The 19,551-nt window shown below is 38.3% G+C and overlaps 1 protein-coding gene across 1 annotated transcript in view; it reads left to right on the forward strand.

The window, feature by feature from the left end:
• The window catches only part of Fmn2 (formin 2), a 396,698-nt gene that overhangs the window by 83,684 nt on the left and 293,463 nt on the right, over window positions 1-19,551 (forward strand). Inside the window, exon 4 of the mRNA XM_008847787.3 lies at window positions 11,260-11,315. Coding sequence (XP_008846009.1) covers window positions 11,260-11,315 — 56 coding nt within the window. The remainder of the gene's footprint in view (window positions 1-11,259; window positions 11,316-19,551) is intronic.

The following is a 19,551-nucleotide window of genomic DNA, read 5'->3' on the forward strand; positions in this document are numbered from 1 at the left end:
TCACATAGATGGAACTGGTAAAAGAAAGGAGCCAGGGGCTCCTCCCAACTCCATGGGACCCCTGAGGAACAAATCCTCTAATGACCTCAAGAGTAAAAACAAATCACTTTATCTGGTCCAATTGTATGTCCTTAAACACCCAAAAGGGAAGTATAACCAAAGATTAAAGGGGCCCATATAATTTCATAAGAGCATACACATATATAGCTAAAAGTTACTTGACATCACCAAAGCCAGACAGGCGATACCTTCAGTCGAGGTGTTGGCCAGGATGGATAAAGGCTCTTCCAGATAGTAACCCAACACACTACTGGAAAAATGAACGGCAGACCCCAATTCTATCCAAAGGAATACTGACAATGGATTGCCGTAGATGAGGAACAGCTGATCCTCTTGGAACAGGGACCGCTGGCTGACTAGATTTGCGAGAAGGGCAGATAGGGGGGAATAGATGGGGGTCCTGACAACACAGTGGACAGAAAACAGTGGACAGTGGCAGGGATGGCAGAGTATGGAGGCTCTAGTGGGAGAGGAAGGCTGTCTGATGAGTTTATATTCATGCTCATATGCCAAGGAACTCAGAAAGTAAGCAACTGTGACCAGTAATAGTCATATATATAGAGATTAGAAATGCATGTGAAAACGTCTCAATGTCAATTGCCTTAAAATGAATTTTTCTGTATGAAACTGTGTATTTTAACAATGAAGTGGAAATCTTTTTTAAATGTTAAAACCTCACTTAATTTTATATCTTATAGAGTTTATAATGAATAAAAGATTGTATAAGCATAATAGTTCATCTGTAAACCTAAAAATGTACAACCAATCTTGAAAGAGATGTACCCTAGCTCAGAAAAATGTTATTGAATAGGTTAATGCTGTTGTAATGAAATGCTTCTTCTAATTAAAAAAAACAATTCCTAGACTAAAAGGAAAAATAAAACACAAATTACCAGTATCTTTTGGAAAGAACAATACAAAAAAATCAATGAAGCAAAGAGTTGTTTGAAAAAATGAACTATTTCAACAAAACTTATGCTAGCCTAACAAAAGAGAAATAGATGCAAATCAATCATATTAGAGATGAACAAAGGAAGAGTCCAACAGATACTGGTAGAATTCAAGAGACCTTAGTGAATATTCTGAAAACATGTTTTCCAAGAAACTGAAAAACTAGAATAAATGGATGAAGCCCTGGAAACATATAACCTGAGGAAATTAAATTAAGATGATACATAAGACAGATCTAAAATGAACAATGGGGATGAAACTGTAATTAGCAGTCTCCTAACAAATAAGTGAATGGATGAATGAATGAACAATCAGGGAAAGGAAAAAAATCACAGACTGGATAAGTTCATTACTGAAGTATCCCAGATTAGTAAACAATAATTAACAGCAATGCTTCTCACTTATAGAAGGAGAAAGAGCACTACTAAGCTTATTCTGTGAGACCAGTATTATCCTGATACCCAAAACTGGATTATGAGTCATTTAAAAAATTGATAAATTTCCTTAATGTGTACAGCTACAGAATTTCTTTAAAAAATGTAACTGCTTTCAGCAGGACATTGAAACCATGCACAAATTAAGGTTGTTTCATTCCCAACATGTAAGGATGGGCCAACATCTGCAAATCAAATATAATATACCATGCAAATAGACTCAGGGACAGAAATTGCATGATCATCTCAGGAGATGCAGAAGCCAAGTTCCCTTCATGTTAACAACCCCGAGGAACTAGGAATAAAAGGAATGTGCCTGAATACATTAAATTCTTTATATGACCTACCTATAGCCAGCATTATAAAAAAATGATGAAAATCTGAAAATGTTTCCTTTAAAATCATGCAACAAGAGTTTCCACTGACCACATACTTATTCAACATGGTGTGTGAAATATTAGCCATATTACCAAAGAAAAAAAAAAGAGATTAAAGATATCAATTGGAATGAAAAAAGTCAAATTATTTCTATCTGTAGAAGACGTGATCTGATACAAAAAAATATTCTAAAGACTGCAACAGAGAACTTTTACACCTGATCAGCATGGTCATCAAAGTAGCAAGATTTAAAAAAAAAAGGTTGTTTTTTGATATGCCAATAAGAGATAATGCCTAGCTAGCTTTGAAAACCAGTGAGAACCATATTACTCCTACAACCTAATGACAAATTATACATAGCAGATCAAGAAATATATGTCTAGGTAAGGTTCATCTGAGAACAATTGGTCTTTGCCCAAGATTTATCCCATTTCTCATGTGTCATGACCCATTTCTCATGTGTCATGACCCATTTCTCATGTGTCATTTACATGACACACAGTCATTAAAAGTACCAGGCTGGTGGAGCTAACCTTCTCCAATATTTAACAGACATACTTTGAGGCCTATACTAATTTGGTCAGAGGGACATGAAGGACAATTTTCACTCCTTGCCCTTCTAGGTCGACTAGTTCCAGGGGACTATGAGCATCACTCAAAATATCCTGTAATTGTGTTCGGTCACCTCTTCTCTTGATCAAAAAGGCTGAGGAGACCCCAAGTGATGGACTTGAACCAGTGTCCAGTCTCCAAACAGGAGGATCAACACAGAGGAATCATTTCTTTCATGCTTCCAATCGAAGCCAGCCATGGTCGAGCAGGACCTTTGATTTATCTTCATATAAGTCAAACTGTTAAAAGAAAGGAGCCAGGGGCTCCTTCCAAGCCCATGTCACCCCCGAGGAACAGATCTTCAAGTGACCTTAAGAGTAAAAGTAATTTGGTTTATCTGGGCCAACTGTATGGCCTTAAACACCCAAAAGGGAAGTATAACCAAAGATTAAAGGGGCCAATATAATTTTTCAAGAGTCCCTATGTATAGCTAAAGGCTACATAACAAGCAACAATGCCATGGATTCCCAGATAGTAATCCAGCATAGAACTGGGAAAATGAACAGCAGACCCCAATCTTATCCAAAGGAATATTCACAACTGATTGCCCCTAGATGAGGAACAGCTGACCCTCCTGGAACAAAGACCTCTAGACAGGCTGACTAGATTCACCAGAAGGACAAGTAGTGGGTAATGGCTGGGGGTGCCAACAACACAGCAGACAATAGCAGGGATATCAGAGTATAAGGGCTCTAGTGGAGGGAGAGAGGCTATAGGAGGGTGCTACCTGGGAAGTGGGTGTATAAAAAATAAAATTCTTCAAAGTATAAAAATTTGCTCCTTAATAATTGGTAGATGTGAAAAACATTATCATTGAAGTCTACCTGATGACTTTATATCCATGCTCAGTTGCTAAGGAGCTCAGAAAGTAACCGACTGTGACTAGTAATAATCAGATATATAGAGATTAGAAACGCATGTGCATCTTAGTGTCAATTGTATTAAAATGAATTTTTCTGTATGAAACTGTATTTTAATAATGAAATGGAGATCTTTTTCAAAGTTTAAAACCTCATTTAATTTTATATCTTATAAGGTTTATATGGAGTACAATATTGTATAACTGTATTAATTCAACTTCCAACCTAATAATTTATAGCCAGTTTTGAAAGAGAAGCATCTTAGCTCTGGAAATTGTTATTGAATATGTCAATGATGTTGTAATGAAATGCCTCCTCTAATCATATGGTTATGAAATAAATAATTTAAAAAAAGAATTCAGGAAAACAATCACATTTACAGTGGCTTCAGGGGAAAGTCAAGAATATGAAAGAAGATCTCTACAATGAAAACTTTAAAACACTAAATAAAAAAAAAGAATGGTAGAAGATGGAAAGACCTCCCATGCTCATGATTTGGCAGAACTAATATTGAAGAAATGTCCATCTTTCAACAAATAAACCTACAGATTCTAAGCAATGTTCCTAAAAATTCCAATAATTGTATTAATAGAAAATGGGGGGAAAAGGATGCTGAAATTTATATGGAAGTACAAAAATGCAGAATAGGGCTGGAGAGGTGGCTCGGCCTTTAAGAGCACTGATTGCTCTTGCAGAGTACCAGGTTCAATTCCCAGCACCCACATGGCAACTAACAACTGTCCATGACTTCAGTTCCAGGGGAATCTAACACCCTCTTCTGACTTCTGCAGGCACTACATGACATGGGTGTGCTTACACACAAGCAGGCAATACACTCATACACATAAAATAAAAATAATATACAATATTTTTTATAATGCAGAATAGCCAAAACCATCCTAAACATAAAGCATAGTGCAGGAGATATCCAGATACTTGATTTCATGCTGTTTATATAGTTGTAGTAACAAAAGTAGGATGTTATTTTCTCTCACACACAGGCACAGTGGAATGGAAATTAAAGGAATAGAATAGTTGATGAAGTGAGAAAGCAGAAACAAACCTAGCCAGCCATAGCTACCTAATTTTTGATCAGAAGAATTAAAAACATATATAAGAGAGAAAGCATGGGGCTGGAGAGATGACTTAGCAGATAAGAGCACTGACTGCTCTTGCAGAGGATCTGGGTTTGATTCCCAGCATCCATATGGCAGCTAACAGCAGTCTCTAACTCCAGTTCCAGGGGATATGACACCCTCTTCTGACCTCCGGGGGCATTGCACGACATGGGCACACTTACATACATACATTCAGGCAGTATACATATATATGTTGTGTGTGTGTAAAAATAATGATAAATAAAATATTTTAAAAAGAGACAAACACCAAGTCACTGCAAACTATTATCAGTACTCAGTTTCACCTTTAGTCAGAATGACTAACTGAGAAAACATAAAATAAGAAATGGTACAGAGGCTGTAGGGAGAAGAGGAATATTTACACATTGTTGGTGAGAGTGAATAAAAGCATCACTGCTATGGAATTTACTGTGGGAGATACTAAGAAAACCTAACAGTGAAACTAACATATGATCCAGTTATACCATTCCAGGTATACAGCCAAAGGAATCTAAGGCAGTACAACAGAAAGATACCTGTTTATCCCTGTTTATAGAGGTCCATGTGTATAGACAGACATCATTGTGTTCAGAATAAGCTAGACTCATGGGAGCTGGAGAGGTGGCTCAGCAGTTAACAGCACTTGCTGCTTTTGCAAAGGACCTGGGTTCGGGTCTCAGCATCCAGGTGGCACCTAACAACCACCTGTAACTCCAGTTCCAGGGGATACCAACACCCTTTCTGCCTCTGCAGCCACCAGACACATGGTGTAGATACCCACATGCAGCCAAAATGTTCGTATGCTTAAAATAAAAATAAGTAAATCTTTAAAAAAGAATAAATTAGACTAAAAGACAAATCTTATATGCTTCATATGCACAGTCTAGATTTAATTTATATAATAAATGCACATATTTAGGATTTGAAAGTAGAAGTGAAAAGATTTGTTGAAAATAAGGGTACTAAACTGGTGGGGGATAGAGCACAATTCAAGTTAATGAGGGAAAGACATAAGAATAAGTCTGTGTGTGTGTGTGTGTGTGTGTGTGTGTGTGTGTGTGTGTGTAGAACATGACAACAAAGGGAATATTTTTGATAAGGAAGGAGATGCCCCTATAAGGAAGTGTGGTTGCTGAAGTTGGACAGAGAGTAGTGGGGTGTGAATTTGATATAAATGGATGAAAATATAATGAAACCCATAATTCAGTGTTGTAACTAAAGAGAAATTAATAAAACAAACATTAAGACCCAGATTGTCATTTAATTGATTTATAAAAATCCAAAGCGTTCATTAACTTGAGGTTTTATTTTCATAGAGAATAGAAAAGACATGTGAGGTTGTAAGTAGAGACTTAAACATTATCCTTTCACCTGTGCAAAATGCAGTCCCTTATCTTTCCTTGAAAATGTGAATGGCCAGGACAGCCAATGTAGGACCAACTTTAAAAGACTGCAGGCACAGATAATCTGTAAGAAAAAAAAAATCACTCATATATGTGTGTATGTCTAACTAAATCTGTGTTCATATATGTGGTGAGATATCATGTAGAAAAATTTATTGGAAAAAATCCTACAAAAAAATCCACTTATTTTGTGGCAACCATTGACAACGTATAAATAGCCGGGCATGGTGGCACACGCCTGTAGTCCCAACACTTGGGAGGCAGAGGCGGGCGGATCTCTGTGGATTCAAGGTCAGCCTGGTCTACATAGTGAGTTCCAGGACAGCTGGGGCGACAGGGAGACCCTACTTCAAGCAAAACAAAACAAAACAAAAAAGAATACAAAAAGATGTCAAAGGGAAATGGATCAAACTAAAAAGAATTGAGGATGAAATAATAAAGTGAATCTGGGTTAGCTTAGCTTACTGAAATATACCTCAGAAGAATCTGTAACATTTTAAGGTAACTGGAAATGTATTTCTCCATTTCAAGGAGGAAAAGGGAACATCCTTAATGGCCGTGAGATTGAAAACAACAGTGGCTTAGAGAGCCTCAAATTTCTTAGCCAATGATATCCAAAAGCAATGTCTCTTACAACCCCTAAGAAGAAGGATATTGGAGGGCTGGAGAGATGACTCAGTGGTTAAGAGTGCTTGCTGCCCTTGCAGAGGACCCAAGTTTGGTTCCCAGCATTCATGTCCTGAGGATCCAGGGGATTCAACACCCTCTTCTGGCCGCCATGGACATCCTCACATATGTGGCATAAATGTGTGCACACACACCCCCCCCACACACATACACACACACACACACAGAGGAGTCTTTTAAAAAAGGAGATGTATACTATACTGCAATTAAATCATCAACCCATTTCCGTGTTTTATCCAAATGCTTTGACACTTTTTAGTTGATGGAATGCAGGAGGACCAATCATGAATTGATAGTGTTTTTTCTCCATGGGCTTCAACATAAACCAGGCAAAATAGGTAAGAATAGATGGATTGTGTGTCAGTATTTGAGTGTATGTGGCAGGGGTTGGCGGGCATCCTGTATTTTCAGCTTTTCCTGTTAATATCCAAGTATGGACATCTTTTGTTGGCAGTGATGGGATGAGCCATACTAGTAAAGAATCAAATAAGCAGAGCATATGGAAGAGGCTGTTTTGAACATTGTCAGTCCCCCCCATTTCCACATTCAAAGATATACCATATCAGAATTTAAAACATCTATCATGTATGAGACAGCCCATCACAAAGCATGCAATTTAAATGTTATTCAAGGAATTATCTGACAATTAAATTAACTAGATTTGAAACAAATTGACATATACCATTAAGGAAGATGTAATTCAATAACTCTTATATGAGTCTACATTCACTTAAAGGGTAAAACTGCTTATGACTATCTACTTCACTGTGAGGAGATATATTTTGTAGTTTCGAACTGGTGATTTAATTCACTATCCATTTTAGGTAGAGAAGCCTATGATGGCCATCTTGCTACCTCTCATATCCAGTAGCCAGGTAGTCCCTCAAAGGAGGTTCCCTTTTCCCCAGGTGCATCAAGTTGACAACCAAGATTAGCCATAACAGTGGAACATACTTATAATTCTACACTTGGGAAGTGGAAGTAGGAGGATCATGAGTTTAAGGTCAGAAGTGTTTTATAGCTACAAACAGCAACAAAACATATAAATTACGTTTAGTAGGAAACCAGGAATTTTAGATTGTAGTCAGAATTTTGTGAAGTAACTCTAAAAATATGGAACATTGAAAGATTAGTCAAGAATATTCTTTCTCCCTCTTTGATATGTAGTGATATTAAAAAGGGAGTGGTCTGGTTTCTGAATTTTTCAGAAGGCAATGAAGTTGAAGTTGATAGTTTTCAACGTACTCTCAGGTGTGCACATTGGACCACTCTTTAAAATAACTGTTCAGTATTTCTTGGAGACATTTTCAGTCCCAAAGCTGGCTGATAAACATTCTGGAAAGTACCATTGGATCTAGGTTGAAGAAAGATACACCAGTTTGTGTGAGGGACAGTCATGTCCTTCAAGGAAGCTCAGTGTGGACTGAGTTAAGCTCGTGTTTCAAATCCACCTTCCCCATGAAAGGGTCTGATACTCAGGATGCAGCTCACTTACCATTTTCTCCTCTTACCCCCTGCATGGTGCTTTGGGTATTTGTCTTTTGCTCTGTTTGCTTTCTGAACCTTTACTGTCTTCTTCTCTCTGTCTCTGTCACCCTAATATTTCCCCCTCTCCATATTTGTATTACTTCATCTTGGTTTTTCTCATCCAGTCTTGCTTTACTTTGCAGTAGAGTCCCTTTATCTGTAGTCTTCATCTTATAATCCTGACCTTCCAGATTCCTACATCCCAGCTTGTGATTTTGCACAGTATTTCGAGATATACATTTTTCTTCAGTATTTTAAAACACAGATTCAATAAAAGAGATCAGTGAACAAGGTGGAGACAGAGATGGAGAATGAATTGGATCAGGTGACTGGTGAATGGGATACAGGGAAGCCGAGAGTCTGAATGTAGAAGTCCACAATATTGGGTAATCTTTCTAGTACACAGTTTTCTAATTACATTATTCTGGTGAATGTACTTGTTCTCCACCGACCAACTGGAAGCTAGTTTCTTGAGCAGTTTACCAGGTCAAGGACTTGTAAGAAAAACATAGGAAACTTTGTATGCTTGTCTAACAAATGTTAGTGCGGTACTAGGATCAGTTTGCTCTTACTATACTATTTAACTAAGAAGAGGAATGAATGACACTTTCCTCCATGTGTGCTAATCCAGGACTTATCATGGGTCTATTTGTGATGTGTGTGGAGGTGATGGAAACAGACTTTGGATTTGCTTTATTAACTACTGATTAGCTTTTAAACAAGCGATTGCTATTGAAATGTAGATGACTCTGGTGTCAAGTGCAATGTAGATAGAAGAATCCCTGTTTTGATTAGCCTGATGAAAGTGTTATCTGGGAAAACGGTCGCCTTTTAAGGTCGCCTGCTTTGATTCTGTTGTCCCCATGACATCTATTGGTAAGTGACTGCTTCATACTATTCTCCAACTTTGTTTTGTAGATACTGGCTTTGTTGAAGTTCATAAAGTAGTTAGATGCAAGGCATATCTACTCTGCCTTTTATGAAACCATGGAATCCTTCTTCATCCCTAACTAGCTTATCACATTTGGGGGGGGGTGCTACACTATTTCTTGATGAGATCTTTCATTACATGTTTCTTATTCCTCTTCTTATATTCACTTCAACAATATTTTAAGCTCTATTTTTAAAAGGGACTATTATAAATGTTAGTGTACATCAAGAGGCAATATTTGACAGAAATGCCCACTTTCATGGAGTTTAGTTGTAGTGGAGCATGTTGCTTAGCTTTCTATCATGAGAGGTATGTAATAAAATGAACTTAGAGGATAAAAACATTTATTTTGGCTCATGATTTCAGAGGTTTCTGTTCACGGTCATTAGGCACTGTGGTACAGGACTGCAGAGAGAGAGAGCATTATGGTGGAGAGTGCATGGCTGATCAAAGCTGATTACTGGGTTGGAGAGATGGCTCAGCAGTTAAGAGTACTTACTGCTCTTTCAGAAGACTCAGGTTCTGTTCTCAGCACCCACATGGCAGCTCAGAGCCATCTGTAACTCCAGTTCCAAGGGGATTTTCTTTTTGGATACCAGGCATGCACATGGTGCACATGTGTACACAAAAAAGGAGATAAATCTTTAAAAGAAACCTGATTACTTTATACCAGTTGGGAAGATGAAAAAAAAGGAGAGAAACAAGAGAGGAGAGGAGAGGAGAGGAGAGGAGAGGAGAGGAGAGAGAGAGAGAAAGAGAGAGAGAGAGAGAGAGAGAGAGAGAGAGAGAGAGAGAGAGAGATTGTCCAGGATGCCATTGTGAACTACTTTATACTCTATCTCCTGAAAGTCTCACCAATAGCATCACCAGCCCAAGGCCAAGCCTTGAAGGCATGAGTGTTTGGGGGAACCTTCCCAGTCCAAATAATAACATGGAGTAAGAGATAAGAGAGACAACAAATAAGTAGGCAAAAAGCGACTTATGGAATATGGAGTGTGATGACTCATGCTGTGGAAGAAGTAAGGACTGGAGACCAGGGCATGCTGGGAAACTGAGAAGATGCTACTATAGAGTACAAAGTTCTCAGAGAAAGAGCCAAGGAGCTGGGAAAGGGCAGCATTCAGGTGTCAGGAAGCAGAAGGAAGGTTCCAGGTAGAGACAGCAGCCCTGTGGCCTTGGAGGTCCTGTTGAAGTGGTGTGTTGGAGATATTAGAAGATGAAAACTGGTCATGGGGGACAGATCATAATGAACAAATAGAGAAGGTAGGATGGTTAGAAATTAATGTGCAGAGAGGCTAATGAAACTGGGTCAGTGAGTCTGTGTCAAGACTGTGATGTTCACCTGAGTATGATGAAAGCTTTAAGAGTAGTTTGCAGTGTGTTATGCTCTTTAAATACCCAATACTTCCTATTTTTCTGTAGCATTGTTTTGTGTATTATTTCCATGCTGGGGTTGTTAAAATAATTGCGAACTGTGACTGTTGTAGCTTGTTTCCAGTGTCTAGTATGCATGCCTTTAACAGGCCAGGAGTGTGACAGGCAGAGGACTCAGCCTCTAGCATCTTGCCACCAGCAGTTTCTGCAATGTGCCTTGTGTTGCTTATCTCTAAAATTCATAGGATGTGTGAGGATAGTGGTGTTCAGATCCTGTTCCTTGGAACATTGGGGATGCATGGTGACCCTTCTATATCTAATTTTCTATTCTTAAATTTGTACGCAAGCTTCACTTCAAAGGAAGTGTCCTCTAGCTTAGACAAAAACCTTAGCGTTTGCAAATGTCCTTAGATTTTACAGTATGACGAATATGCCAACTCATGAATCTCAAATGATAAAAAAAAAAAAAAGCCTCAAAGTAGAAAATCCTTTTAGAATCTTTGTTACTCATGCCTCTAGGTGGCAGTATTCATTATGCCTCATTAAAATCCTAAGTGAATTTGTCATTATCTAAGGCCTTTGAAATCCTAGGCTGATTCAAGATGGGGTGGTTTCCATCATATACAAACTTTCACTAAGCTAATTGAAAATCGTAGCAAGAACTTGGCACTTGGTGTTTGGAGAAGAGCATAGGGCTACTCCTGTTTTCAAAACAGCCAATGACACGAGTATTTGCATTATTCATGTATTGTGTATTGAAAGGAAGTCATTTATTCATGATACATTAACAGAACTGGAAGAGAGACAGGATATTTTCATACTTATGGGTAAAGATGTATTTTAGTGAAAGTTTTAGTTTTTGCCTGAGCAAATGCAAAGATTTGTTCTTTATGATATTAACTGTCTGCTTCCTTTCCAATCCAGAACTTCAATCCTCTATTTTGGAAAGCCCGAAAAAATGTTCAAATGCTGTCCAACAGGTAAGAAGATCTTATTAGGATGTCAATCCCCATTTCTCTTGTCTTCAAATGGTTATAGGCTCTATGATTCATCCTCCTGTCTGCCCAGATGGCTGGACTGACCTGGTACTAAGCCTGCAGGAGAGCCTAGTCAGGCAAAAAGGAATGCTTCCTTTGATTTGTATTTTGCAATGAAATTCAGTCTTCAAGTGAAAGTGAGTACAAACTTTGCAAATGATTACACCATTCAACACCCAGCTACAAAGTTGGTCCTAATATTAGCTGTTTCCAGTAAACAATTCTGGCCATATCAGGAAATATTTGTGCTGTGATGTGCCTAATTATAGTACAGGGGTACTCTTTAAACAATTTGTCATAGTGATTCTAAGATCAAGTACGAGTCTTTTCTGCCATGCTATAGATGGGACCGAGGACTTTACACATGGTCGGTAATGATTGTGCCATTGATGACCTAGCTTCTTAAATTGCTTTGGAGGAGGCAACACTTGCTGGTGTCTGTTTAGACTGTTTCATCTGTTACTAATGAAGCCAATATTCTATGTATTTTTCTTATATTCAAAGGAGCTTGCTATCTTAAACTACCAAGATGTGTTGGGGCGATGACTCATTTGGTGAAATGGTTGCTATGTAAGGATGAAGATCCCAGACTGGGTCTATAATATCTATGTAAAAAAGAAAAAAAGCTGGGGGTGGCAGTGGACATCTATAATCCCAGTGCTGGAGAGGCAGAGACATGTGGATCCTGGGAATTCAGTGAACATTCAGCCTAGTCAAATTGGTAAACTGCAGTTTCAGTGTGAGACCCTGTCTCAATAAATAATAAATAAATAAATAAATAAATAAATAAATAAATGATAGAAAGTGATTGAGGAAGACATCTGACATTAACTTCTGGCCTCCCTGTACACATGTACACATGTACACATATGCATATGTACCCCCACCCACATATCTACACATATGCAAACACATATATACACAGAAGTAAATAATTAAAACATGGTAAGAAAGGAACCATTTTGTAGAACACTGAATCACTGACTAGAGATAGTAATTACTGTTTTGGATATACAGGTAATATTTTCACTTAGTTATAATTATACCCAACTATTCTTTTGAAAATAACTTGGTAGTGTATTAGAAAGTCTACTTTGGACATCAATAGCAAGGATATTTACTCATTTCTACTGAGTATGGTCCAGTAGACAAAAGGATTCACACTTGAGCTCTAAATGCAAATCTGTTTCTTTAAAATGAAAGCTGAATTCTGTTTTGTTTTCTTTTTATTTTTGTTTTTCTACTTTTGGTCTTTTTGAGACAGGGTCTTCCTTTAGCAACCACCTTGCCTGGAATTCACAATGTAGACCAGGCTGGCCTTGATCTCACAGAGCTCCACCTATGTCTGCCTTCCAAGTGCTAGGACTAAAGGAATTAGCCACTCTGCCTGGCTCTTTTGAATTATGTTTGAAAAAAAAGTCTTCCATCTTACATTAAAGGTATCACTCTTCCTGGAGGAGAAATTTAATAGAATCCAGATGCTCTACAAAATTAAAGAGATCTGAGCTTTTATCATTAGGGATAAAGCTACTCTTAAGGATGGTGTCATAAAATAACTTTCCCAGCTCAGTATTTTCTTCTTTTGTTGTTAGAGGAGAGACAGATATCAATGTTGGCACACGAGGGGAGGCCTGTGGGCCCAGCGAATGCTTATGTACTTAACTATATTGATTAGTTTATAGTGAACTAGGAAAAGAAAGCTAAAAAGAGGAAAATGGAATAGTAAAGTAGGCAATGGTCAAAAACTTCTTGCCCTCAAAATATCTTCTCAGATTTTCCACTTTATTTTTATAGCTAGGCATGAACAGATCATTATTTGAATAAATATTAGATTCTTTGTTGTATATGACAATGCTAAAGGGACCCAAATGAGAAGTATTCTGTAGTAACAGTGATAAAACATGCACAACCTTGTACTCTGTGCTAAGATTAAAGCTACAAGATTTTAAGATATATAGTCAAATAGACAGAGTGATTTGTTTTTCTGAAACTGTGACAATGATAAAATATATTAAAATTGGGAGAAGATGTAATGGGGTGCACCATTTAAAAGCAGATGTTCAAAGATGGAAGAGTGAGTGGATTTGGAAGAATACTTGTTCTGTATTGACTGTGAAATGTGTAGAAGTCAGAAAAACAGGGCACAATAATTGAGAGGTAGCAATACTGAAAACAGTCAAGGTTCAGTATTCAATGACAGACTTAGTTTTAAATTCATGGACTCTTCATTATAAGTTCTTTTTATGGATATGTCTCATATGAGCCTAAAATAACTGACTGGGGGCAGGGGGACACACAAGGAACTCTAATTAATTAAAACAATTTAAAAAATGTATACAAGTGTCAGGGCTGGAGAGATGGCTCAGCAGTTAAGAGCACTGACTGCTCCTGCAGTGGATCCAGTTTGATTCCCAGCGCCCACATGGCAGCTACGAACCATCCTTAACTCCAGTTCCAGGGGAATCTGAAGCCCTCTTCTGATCTCCGCAGCATTGTACAACATGGGTGCACTCACATACATGCAGGCAATACACTCACACACATAAAAAGATAAAAATAATAAATAAAATTTAAAAAATGTTTGCAAGTGTTGTGCCTGCTTGTGTGTATGTGCATCTGTGTTGTGCAGTACCCTTGGAGGACAGAAGAAGGCATTGGATCCTGTGGAACTAGAGTAATGAACAGTTGTTAGCTACTGTGTGGGTGCTGGGATTCGAACCTGTGTCTTCTGTAAGAATAGCCAATGCTCGTAACCACTGAGACATCTCTCCAGCCCCTAGAATTAATTGTTAATCTACAGTGAACTTATTCTTTACCTTGTGTAGTCCCTACAGGAATCCTTTCAAATATTTATTATATTTTCCATTTTACTAAAAAAAATGATATTTAGAGGAGTTAAAAATAACTTGCCTGATGCCACAAAGTTGATAGTGTTAAGCTAAGATTTGTGTATAGGTATTTTTAAAGCAGCTACTATGATAAAAGAAATCTTACTCTTATGTTGATAATTCCCATATGACTCTTCACTACCATCTTTCTAAAACAATTGAATGGATGAAATGAGAAATTCATTTAAAAGTTATTCTATTGATTTTAAACTATATAATTTATGAATCAGGTGTCAATATTAAGACATTAGTAGAGGTGGGTGAGGTGACCCATGGTTTTAATCCCAGAACTTGGGAGGCAGAGGCAGGCAGATCTCTCTGAGATAAAAGCCAGCTTGGTCAGCACAATGCGTTCTAGACAAGCTGGGGCGACAGGGAGAAACTGCTCCCAAAACAAATAATCCAAAATATAAAATAGAGACATATGGATTATTAGCTCACTTTAGTGAAGTTTTACTCTAACTTTGATGTGCAAAATGATATTAATTTTAGTACTTAATTACTTGAGGAAATAAGTTCACAATTTCCACTCACAAGCCTTTTGCTTTTTACATCTTGGTCACTAGATGGCAGCTCTGTATCTCTGTAAAGACCACTGCAGAGTTGAGGTCAAGGAAAGAGGCAGGCCAGCTTGCTGTGTATGAATGATGAGCATAGCAGGTTTGCTGCTCCATCCAGTGCTGCCTGCATTATTTTGAGGAAAGAGACCCTCAGTACTGTTTAGCCAGGCCTGCAGCAGAACGGGAAAGCATCCTCTACAACTTTGCCCAGATGTATGTTCAGGCACCTGTTCTCTCTAATCGAAACTCATTGGAATTTGTTGACTGGATTTTGGCTATTACTCTCTCCTTGTAGTAAATAAGTATAAATGCCCAGTATCCCTGGAAATAACACATGACCCTTACAGCTCACTTTCACTATGAGGAACTGAACCCAGGTCCTCTGTAAGAGCAGCCAGTACCATCTCTCCAGTCCCTAAATTCTTTTTATATATCTATATGTATATATTTAAGTGGCCTCTACAATAGTAGACTTCCATAGGAGATTTTCAAAAGACCTTTAGTGTTATTCCTTCCCACGCTCTCTCTACTCTGCCCTTCCATCCCCCACCTCACCTCATTCTTCTCATTCCATCATTCTCCTTTCCCCCTTTAAATGACTGCATTCTATCTCCCCTCCCACGAGCCCTTATAAGTTTCCTGACCTCTGTGAATTTTTCCAGTTGAAATACACATATCGAACGATTCAAAGCTAGCATCCACATATGAGAGAGAGCACACAGCATTTGTCTTTCTGATTCTAACTTACCTCACTCAGGGTTATTGTTTCCAGTTCCATTGATTTACCCTTGAATTTCATAATTTCGTTTTTCTTAACAGTTGAATAATAGTCCCTTGTGTAACTGTACCATACATTCATTGTTCCTTTACTAGTTGATGGACATCTGGACTGTTTCCATTTCCTGGATGTTGTGAATAGAGCAGCACTGAACATGAATGAGCAGGTATTTCTGTAGTAGGATACAGAGACCATTATATAATCGAGAGTGGGATCATGTGGTAGAGCTGGATCACTGATTTTCATAGTGACTGCACCAGTTTGCATTCCCATGACCACTAAATGAGTGTTCTTCTTTACCCATGTCCTTGCTAGCATTTGTCATTTTTTTCTTGGATCTTAGCCAATTTTTTTTTAACTCTAGCTTTTGGTAACATTAATAATATCAAGCAATTGAAAATTGGGTCCCTACAAGTTGATATTTATTAATTATGTATAGCCAAACCTATTACAAATTGTGTGATCAAACAAAATTAAGCTGTAGATGTGCTGTCGTCCTCTAAACGCCTTACAGTTTATTTGCAAATGAACTCTTCAGTGTCAGAAAAAAATACTCTGTTTCTATCAGTAATACTAGCTCCCCTCAATGCAAAATTCAATGGAAAATTTATTTAAATTGATACCATTCACCATTGAACTCTGCAAAGTGTCTATTACATTGCTCCTTGGACAATTTCAAAAGAATTTTTATTTAGGAGCTAGTCAAGGAAACAGATTAGAATAATGTTGAGTAGCATAGTTGATGGTGTCTGAAAGACTCCTCCTAAGTGTCTTGCCTTAGACATACAAAGCAGAAAATTAAAAGGAAAATGTGGGATAAAAGTAACTTGAGGTAACAAGGATAGAGACTTACACAGAGAGCCCTTTGAGTTTGGCTGAGATACAGTGGACATAGATCAGAGGGTGGGAAAATGATGGGCCCTTTGAACTCCAAGGCAAAGGTTTGTTTGTATGCATTAGCCATCTTACCCCAAATGTTCCAAAGTCCAAAGCTTCTGGTGCTTTATACCACAAGCAGAGAATGTCCCTCATAGAACTTTGTTTCACACGTAAAATTATTTCAAATATTATTATAAAATTACCTTCAGGACACATGTATATATAACATAAATGAATTTTATGTTTAGCTGTGGGACTTGTTCCCAAGATACCTCATTGGTAAATATTCCAAATATCAAATCTAAAATATTTCAGTTTGTAAACAATTAGATACAGGGTTTTTAAACTTCATAAGAAACAATCCATAAGACAAATAATCAAAAAATGAATTGGAGTAAGAACAACATGGCTAAAGGAAAGGGGGGTGACTCAGAAAGGAGGAGTTAGTAGTCATCCATCACACCTCAGTTCATGGTCCTGTTAGGTGCTCAGTAAACACTTTGGCTACATGAGAGAGAATTGCAGATGTGGTGGTTGAGGCTGGCGGTAGCTGAGAGGGGGCTGACGATATGATGGGAGGGAGAGACAGGACTTTTCTGGAAAGAATATTTTTATTTTATGTGAGCTCAATGAGATCAGAGAACAAGGTAAGCATTTTAACATCAGAATAAAGGGGACAAGGTTCGTGTGCCAGTTTTAAGAATGAAACACAGTAACATCTGAGAATAAGTTAGACTGTGTGTAGCAGGAGGAGAAAGAAGTGGTTGTCACACATTGTTTTGGTTTTCCTCCAGTGTTAGGACTAGGAGATATAACTTTGGTAAGTTAGAGCTGGAAAGTTATAACGTTGCTCTGTTAAGTTTTAGATGGTGCAAAACCAGTTTATGCCATGCAAGTTTCTTCACAACCTGAGGGGAAAGACACACAGTTCAAAATCTAATCTTGGAGCTGGAGAAATGGTTTAGTACTTAAGAGCATCAACTGCTCTTACAGAGGACCTGGCTTCTGTTCCTGGCACCCACATGGTAGCTAACAATTAGTTCTCTAACTCTAGTTAGAGTTAGCCCTCTTCTTGCTACTATAGGCATTGCACACATGAATGCACTTATATACATGCAGGCAGGCAAAACACTCGTAAAATAAAAATAAATTAAAAAGAAACTAATCTCAATAAATATTCAGACTGAGGAAGGCCCTTTTCTTATAAAGAAATGCTTTTCCCATTATCAAACATCCCCTGATTTACTGTGTGTTAGGATGTTTATGGGAGATAATAAAGGGATGTATCTCTCCCTCCCATGTGTAAACTGATTTGTAAGATACAGTGACAAGAAGTCTGAGGAATATTGTATAACATTAGGGCATGTCGAGAAAGGAGAAGTTGTAGAGAGACTGTAGGGAAAAGCAGTTTCTTAGGAAAGGTGATCCTTCACTGATCATACTTTGTGGGTAGAAGAGTATTCTATATGAGAGAAGAGAGAGAAGATTCTGAAGTGGAAGGGATCTTGGCTTTGGGGTGACAGATGACACATCTTTGCCCATTTGACATGATAGGCAGTTTAGCTTTTTCCTCCTACAGAAACTGAGCTTTGCTTTTGGTCTCCAGGTCTTCTGCATGCAACTGAGCAGTAATTCAGCCCAAATCCCATTGTTATCTGGCTTACTGCCACAGTCTCCTCATGAGTCTCCTTACTTCCAGTCCTAATCCCTTCTAATCTCTTCCCCCATGTTCCCCAAAGTTATCTTTCTGACAATCCAAATCTGCTTATCTCTGATGTCTGCCCAGACTTACTCAAAGTTTGCTCATTGCATTTCTGAAATAATTCAGAGCCACGAGGTCGACCTGCAGGGATTTCCTCTTGCCGTCTCATTCTCTGCCTATGTCTACTGTATTTCTTACACACCGAGCTTGTCCCAGCCTTTAAAATATCATACTTTTTTGACTATAGTAGCCTTCATATCTGCCCTTGCATCTGTTTCTTATGCACTCCAAAATCCCCTTCATAAAGTCTACATGACTATCATTATTTAATCAAAGCTTTTCCGCTTGACTTCCCCTTAGACACTTTGTGTGAAAAGCCTCATTCTTGAGATCCATTTTGAGGTCCTTACTCTGTAAGCATAGTGCCCATCTTACTGTCCAGAATCATTAAATTATGAGCAGGCATTGAGTTCCTTAGGGGTGAAACTGTCTGCACCGTCTGTTGTCTCTCCAATCTCTAACCTAGTGCCTGACAGTTTTGGGAGAATGCAGACAATGTCTGGTGAAAGAATAAATACGTAGAGTACACTGGCTGGAGCAAAGATGCACCTGGGGGCAGTGGTAGGAAATTCACTGGTAGAGAATATAGGCTGTGGAGGAATTTTCCTGAGCACAGTCTCAGTTTCTCCTCTATTGACTGAAAAAAGTGTCAGTGTAAAACAAAATCACATACTAGTGAAGATGCTAAAGACAAATTTTAATCAGTGGTTACTGTCGTAATGGGGGAAGAGTCCACTGTGAACCGAATTCAGCTTTGGCTTGTACAGAGGTGACTGACCTAAAGGAGGAAGAGGAGAGAGGGAGGAGCATGGGAAGCAGCTTAGGAGAGTCAAGGGAGTGAATAGTATTTAAGGCTCATCACTGTAAAGGAGTTAGGTGAGCTGTGTGCGCTGGTCAGCAGTCACTGAAGGGGGGATTCTGTTCTCTCTCCGAGCTCAGGAGACAGAGGCTTATCTTCAGATGTTGTGGAACACACAATAAGATTTTGGCAATCTTGTCAAAATTTTCTCACTCAGTCACTTTAAGGGAGGGAATGGGTTATTCTGGGGATGTGGTCTTGAGCTGTTAGAGACTCTATTAACGTTGGTGAAATCTATTAAAGACAAGGATGAGGCCTCAGAGGAACTCAGTTTGGTCCAGAGAGAATCTTTGTTGGACCTAGTCTTAGCTCATTTTTTTTTGTTACCACAGAAAACTGAAGATCATGGATTATTGAATAATTTGTGAAGAGGTTTTTTTTTAGTTCATGGGAATGGAGGCTAGAGTCAAAGAGTGTGGTCCTGGCGTATCTCAAAGCCTTTTCATTGTGTTA

The sequence above is a fragment of the Nannospalax galili genome, unplaced genomic scaffold (assembly GCF_000622305.1).
Source record: "Nannospalax galili isolate Female #2095 unplaced genomic scaffold, S.galili_v1.0 scaffold604, whole genome shotgun sequence".
In the NCBI taxonomy this organism is placed as follows: Eukaryota; Metazoa; Chordata; class Mammalia; order Rodentia; family Spalacidae; genus Nannospalax; species Nannospalax galili.